The 7,005-nt window shown below is 46.1% G+C and overlaps 1 protein-coding gene across 2 annotated transcripts in view; it reads right to left on the bottom strand.

The window, feature by feature from the left end:
* Nucleotides 1–1,749: 1,749 nt before the first annotated feature.
* The window catches only part of efnb2a (ephrin-B2a), a 25,825-nt gene continuing 20,569 nt past the window's right edge, over nt 1,750–7,005 (bottom strand). The window contains exons 4-5 of one of the 2 annotated variants that reach the window (XM_017441365.3): nt 6,875–6,982; nt 1,750–5,059 (exon numbers count right to left, since the gene is read on the bottom strand). In XM_017441365.3, the coding sequence (XP_017296854.1) occupies nt 4,650–5,059; nt 6,875–6,982 (518 nt within the window). In that variant the 3' untranslated portion in view covers nt 1,750–4,649. The remainder of the gene's footprint in view (nt 5,060–6,874; nt 6,983–7,005) is intronic. The other variant, XM_037975966.1, reaches the window with a different exon arrangement.

The raw sequence follows: 7,005 nt of genomic DNA, 5'->3' as shown, positions 1-7,005 counted from the left end.
TCATGGCTGCCCCCATAGATCCTTCAATCAGAGGAACAGGAAGAGGACCGAGCCTGGAGTTTCAAAATAAGAGTCTGGCTTGGTCACAGCTTAGATGATTACAGAAGAAGTTTGAAATTAGAGGATAAAGTTTATTGGTGTTGGAGTTTTAACACCCTTCATGATTGTTGTCAGTTCTCAGTTCTCCTATTCTCCCTGACCCGTCTCTTCCTGAAGTTCTGCTGTGGTATCTGGCTCCGACCCGTCAGCAGCAGATCCTTTAAGTCCTGGAAGCTGTGCTGTTTGGCCTCCGTGGATCGGACTTGTTTGTGCAGAACATCCCACAGATGCTCAGTTGGACTGAAGGTTCTTAATCGGCGAGCGAGCAAACAGCCCCGCTGACCTAATGTTGATTCTAACACGAAGCCCACAATCTGACCGTCCTAAATGTACGGGCCTCAGCCAAGAAGGCTGGCCGAGCTGAAGCTTGGCTGAGATGATCCGGCCTGCAGCTCGACACCGTGCTTTCAGATTCTTTGGCTGCAGGGACGGTTCTGGTGATGAGCTGATTTGGTGGCTGGACGTTGGTCCGCCTGCTGGGTGAGTGTCTCTGCCGGGCTTTGTTCTGGCAGCTCCTCCTCCTGACTCACAGGCTGCTTGTCTGGACATTTCAGCCAAGAAAACAAGAGTGACTCACCAGCTTAAGGATAATTTGGCTCTGATTACTGATGGGGAAACATGATCCGGTAATCACTCTGTCCATATGACATCAACAGAGTGAGCTGTGGTCCAAGCAGGAGGCAGAACTTCACATTTCTGTTGCTTTTTAGAAAGCATTAATGATGGAGCTGCAAAATGCAGAAAAACTGTGATAACACGGGTTCTGGCAGAACAAAACAGAACAAGTTCAGAAGCATCTGCTCAGACCTAAAGCTGTCATTCAGACCTCTGACTTTGGGAAGCATCAGTTCGGAGTGTCCTCACAGGGCTGGCAGCTTCCTCAGGTGAGCCGCAGAGCTGCACAGTTTTCAACTCGTTCCCCTAAACAAAACTGTGATAGTTATCTATATTCTGTGCTCATGATTATCTAAAATAAGTTTAAAAAAAAGCTGTAAAACCTGCTGTTGAGCTGCATGAAACACTAAAAACACTTTATTTGTTGAGACGTCAGAAGCACACAGCAGACAGCGTGTCCATAGGAAAAAACATTTTATTGAAAAAAAAAACATTTTCAGTTTGTAACAGACTGGTGGAATGTGTGTCATTTATCCTCTCTTTGAAATCAATTTAAAATTCTGATTACTTCTTTTTTTCACAGGCTGGCCATCTCATCGTACTGTGAGGAATGGGAGGAGAGGAGGAACCGTGACGTGACGAAAGAAAAACGATGCAAATATAATACTGTTACTTACAAACTGGACTGAAATCAAATCCTCAACAGAACCAAAAATAAGAAGGAAAAAAAGCTAATTCAATAAATATTTATGGTACACACTTATGGCACAAATATGCAGCAGTCGGTTTGGCAACTTTTCTTTTTTTTAACCAAATTACCATGGAAACAGTGCAAAACGGGAGGAAGTGGGGAGGACACGGGCTTTCCATAGAGCGCTAGCTAAAATACATAGCAAAAAATTCAAATTTTATACAAAACATCTTACTTTAAGAGTTTATAAAAATGTTTTATTGGGTTCTGGTCAATATTTACATAAGCTATTTACCAAAAAAAGTAGTATGCTCTGTTTTTACCGAAGTGTGTTTCACTTTTTCTTTTTTTTCTTTGTTTTTCGTTTACTTTCCTACAAAGGTGAATAAGGCTATCGTAACAACCCAGGATCCATATACAATACAAACATTAATGTATTTACAGTTTCTTTACCTACAGAAGTACGGTGCAAAATTACTGAGTCAAGTGACCGAGGGTTGACCAAACGAGCAAGGCATTTTACAGTCGCCTGAGGTGCTTCTCCCAGCCACGTGTGCTAAAGACTCTCGCAGCTTCGCTACAATGGTTCGAGGAGCTTAACCGGCCCCGCCGCAACGTTTCAGACCAGGAACGACTCCGGAACAACGTTTCAGACCAGGAACGGATCCGGAACAACGGTTCAGACCAGAAACGGCCTCACCACAGCATGTCCATAGGAACGGCTTAGACCAGGACTGGCTCTGTTGCAACAGTTTAGACCTGGAGCGGTTCCGGTACAATGTTTCAAACCAGGATTGACTCCGGTGCAGTGGTTTAGACCAGTTCCAGCACCGCTGCAACGTTTCAGACCAGTTCCAGCTCCAGTACAACGTTTCAGACCAGGATTGGCCTCACCACAGCATGTCCATAGGAACGGGTTAGACCAGGACTGGCTCCGGTACAACGGTTTAGACCCTAACCAGCTCTGGTACAATGCTTCAGAGCAAGACCGGCTCCAGTACAACAACTTTACGAGCAGAACCGGCCAAGCTAAAACCTTTCGGAGCAGAACCGGCTAAGCTACATGGTTTCCAGGCAGAACCAGTTCCGTGTTGGGAGAGCTTGAGTCAAGCGGCAGCTAAGAAAAGGACGCCAGATTGAAAGAAACTAAGAAGATTGTCAGATTCTGCCGCAGACAGAGAGCAAATAAAGAACCATTGTTTCTTTTTCTCTTGAATACCTGTCCAGGTGTGTTACATATGCTTTAATGGTTTTATTTTTCACAGTTTGTACTACGGCACAAAAAGGTTCAAACAATACCAGAAAAAAAGCAGGAAACAAAGCTAACAGCAGACTGGTGTGACATACTTTTGCTAGTTTTCTTCTTGGTTTGTTGTTACATCTTTCAGTGGTTAAGAACACTTTCCATAGGTGTTTTTTTTTTTTTTCAAAATTGGATAAAAAAATAAATAAGAATTGCATATTTGCAGATTTTGTAGCCTCTCAGAGGCACAAACCTCAGATCAGACAAGGCTTGGCTTTTCGGTGAATTTTGATGTTGGTGAATGGATGAAGATGGGCTGATAAACGCTCGGGTAGAGGCCTTTTAGTTCACGATGTTCATGAGGTCACTCACACACACACACAGATAAACACACACGTGCACGAGGAACATGGAGCGAGTGCATGAGGAGAATCGGGCACACTGGGTGTTCATGGGAACTTTGGGAGAAACAGCTACTCTGCACGTGTTTTTACTAATGCACGTTGTTTTTTTTGTTTGTTTTGTTTTTTGGGTGGGATAACCTGCAGCCAGAGCCGGGACCCAGACCGCCCTCCCCTGGTCCTCCTTCCAGGACTGAGCTCATCAAACCTCCACACTCAGCGGCTCCAAATATATCAAATAATCAAAACCTAGATTGCATAATGTGCACTTATACCACTTTATATATTAAAATTAGCTTCTTCTTCTTCTTCTTCTCCATACTGCCTGACAACACCTGTGCTCTATGTGTCTATCATAAATAAATTCTGCTTTTCATCTTATTTTTTTGTATTTTCTCATCTTTTAATGTCCTTTTTTTAAATGTACATCTATTTTGTTAAAAATGAGACTCATAGAAAGGAAATGCTAATGGAGACTGACATCAGTGACAATGTAAGTTAATGTCCCTGTGTTTAACAAAAAAAGAATAGGAGAGCACCGGTCAGGCTGATTTTTGGGCCCTTAGGGTACCCTTAGTCGTCACTAGACCCCTGGGGGTAAACATTACAGTACCTAGAGCTGTTTCAGCCAGCTACGCTAACCTGGAGCAGATCTTCTTACAGCAGTAAGGCAAACTGGATTTCTTATTGCCCCGAATGCTTTCAGGTCTCCAAATGTCACTGAGTCTCTCTCTGTGGACTGCTGAGGAGAGTGGAGGGACCAAAGAAAAGAGAGGAGGGGGTAAAAGTGCTGCACTATGTGAGATAAAAGTCCTCCACTCTGCAGAATCCACCTGGGCAGACCTCCTCCTGGTTTTTTGCATCGTCACTTTAACAGGACACTTTGAGCCTCTGTGGGGTCGTTTGTGAACGATCAGGAAAACAAAAACTCAATCTGCACTCAAACGCTACCACAATATTTAAAAAAGAAAACAGATATGATCCAAAACAAAAACAGGAAATGATGACAAAAGTTTCTTCAAACCTTCATCTGAAGGGACAGTGATGAGGAGAGATGATGTGATCAACAACACTTCTTCACATGGACCAGTGAGACGGTTTCTGTGCACATGGATGTGATGTTAATCATGTGGGTGAACGGGTGAGTCAATCAGGAAAAGTCCCAGAGAGAACCTCTCTGTAAATCCACTCCGTCTCCGTTTCCTGTGAACATCAGAGGAGACGCCGTTTCAGTTCACCATCGGCTCGTTTTCCTCGTTTTGTGTCTCTTTTCCGAGCTGTAGTCTTTCCAAAGGAATCCTCTCACACATCCAAACATCCGTCTGTCCCATTGACTCTCACTTTATCCTGGTGCACGAAATAAAACAACGCTCTACGCCCCCAAGGGCAGCAGCCTTCTCTACTCGTCCCAGAACCAGAACTGTGTCCGGACTGCAGCGACAAGCAAGACTTGGAGAGGAAAGAAAAGATGACAACACGTCGGAGAAGAGGAGGAGGAGTCGACCAGGAGAGACGGAGAGCGGGGGAGTTTGTTTGTCGGCCAGAACCGAACCTCCGCTCTGCGTGGATTTATCCAGTTCCTGCGTTTCCTCGACCCGTCTCAGACTTTATAGTAAATGTTGGCCGGGCTCTGAGGCGGCATCTCCTGGACTATGTAGACCGGGTGTCCATAGTCCCCGCTGACCTTCTCGTAGTGCGGACAGAAGACGCTGTCAGCAGTCCTGAGCGGGATGATGATGTCACTGGGCTCCGAGCCGTTGTTGTTGCCACCGCCGCCGCTCCGTTTGGGCGTGGCCAGGGTGCTCAGCGACAGCGTGGCCGTGTGCTGTGGCGAGTGCTTACGGTGCCGCCGCCGGTACTTCAGCAGCAGCAGGACCAGCATGATGATGATGATGATGAAGATGACGCTGCCCGAAGCGATGCCAACAAAGATGGCTACCTCAGAGCCGATCGCACTGGAGGATTTTCCACCGTTCTCGTTGTTGTCTTTGTCTTCTCTGGAGGCCACATCTGCAGAGACGGAGACACGGAAAACTGAGTCAAAACCTTTTTATTTAACATCTTTACAAACAGAGTTCATTAAAAACAGAACAGTTCAACAATAAGAAGCAACAACTGAAGCAAATCCCAGAAACAGGAAGTGAAACACTGGCTCCAGCTTCGCTGCTTCCTCAGGATCAGGAGCTGCTGAGGAACCGATCAGCATCAGAGGAACCCCCTCAGAAGAAGCAGGAGTAACAAATCTTTTCTGCTGTTCTTTTAGGGCTCAGAAGCTAAAACGTTGGAGAACCACTGTTCTGGAGTCAGATGTCTGAGCTTGGACCAAACTGCAACAGGACAATGATCCCAAACACAACAGAACGGTCCAGAACCAGAACCTCAGAGAGCTGAGCAGAAACCAATGAGCTGAAGCAACGCTGGAAAGAAGAGTGGGCCACACCAAACATATTTTTATCACAATAGATGCTCAAATTTCCTGGGATTGCTCCTCATTGTGCTCACCAATAACAAAATTATTAAATAGAAGGGATTTAACTGTTCTTCTGCTGCCTTTCTCTGAATTAGATGTTTTTCTTTGAAATGTTTTTGTTAAAAACATTTGCGAGCAGGGCAGCAGTACAGCAGCTCGGAGCGAAGCAACATATCTGCAGAAAGCTTTTGTGTAAAGGTCACATCTGATCCGGGGCTATTCAAATTCAGCCAGCAAACACTACAACCTTGAAAGTAGGGCAATCAGTGCCTGACAGGAGATACAATGGCTGCAGAGACCCAGGCAAACGGCACTTAGATAAATTACATTCTGAGAGACAGAAAAAGTAACTTCATTTTCTGCCTAACAGTCCCGGAGGGGAGAAAAACAGAAATATTTGATATGGTCATGAAACATCAATTATGGAAGGCAAGCTGTGCTCTGACTCCCAGCGATGGACACTCTGGTCCAAATCCAACCCTGAAGGAGGGGGTTCTACCCAGGACCGGCGCAGGCAGGATTACTGCGTCCTCCTGTCTGTCGCTGCTTCCCTGTGGGCCTTAAAGTGCTTTCACTGTGGTGGGAGGAGTGGATACAGAATGGCAGGCGGCCCAAAGTGTGGACCCTTCGTTGTTGAACAAGAGGATTATGGTGCCTGTAGCTCTCTGAAACCCATATGCTCTGCTAGCAGCCGGGATGGAGGCCTGAGAGAGGACAGGAAGATGCTGACGTGTGCAGGGAGGGGCGGTAGGAGGGTTGGACGGCTCCGATCTGCATGGCTCCTGGAAGGGTGAGACCAGGCCACGCCAGGCCAGGCCATGCCCTCGGTGAACCGAGGACAACTGTCAGGACTGCTTTTATGTAGGTCAGCTTATTTTTATTCTTGGGCTCTTCCTGTTTGTCTTTTGTTTTGTTTGCTGCAGAAATGACTGGTCAGGAATGATTTTTAAACATAAAAGCAGAGACGAGCCTTCAAAGTGGTTCAGAAACAGGCGAGATTCTGTGCTGCAAAGATGGCAGACGTGATCAGATCGTTTTCTTCAAAAATGCCACTTAAGCGGCAGGTTAAAGCTGAAATGTGAGCAGCCTGGAGATACCTTAGAAGTCCTTGAGGGCCCAGAGATGCCTATCAGTTTTATAGGCAACATTCAATTACCGGCTGACGAATCACTGACCTTTTTTTCCTGCACACACACACACACACACACACACCTCAGTGCTTTCTACACACTACTTAACGCTATCTGCTCCTCACTGGCTGAACAACCCGGCACTAAAAAGTCACTTTGTTTCAATAAATCCTCCATTCAGTCCCCACTTTTCTCAGGATCAGAGCTTTACAGACATGAGCTCACCTGGTTTCTCCAGAACGTCATTATTCCTGTGGTCCTTGTCGCTCGAGGGCTTCGTCGGGTACGTTACTCTGGTTGGGTTGTCTTTGGGTGAAATTGGGTCAGAGGGATCTAGGGGGAGGGGGGGGGGGGGG

Source organism: Kryptolebias marmoratus, linkage group LG6 (genome assembly GCF_001649575.2).
Source record: "Kryptolebias marmoratus isolate JLee-2015 linkage group LG6, ASM164957v2, whole genome shotgun sequence".
NCBI classification, from domain to species: domain Eukaryota; kingdom Metazoa; phylum Chordata; class Actinopteri; order Cyprinodontiformes; family Rivulidae; genus Kryptolebias; species Kryptolebias marmoratus.
The sequence above is the reverse complement of the archived record's forward strand: the minus strand, read 5'-3'. Positions and strand labels throughout refer to the sequence as shown.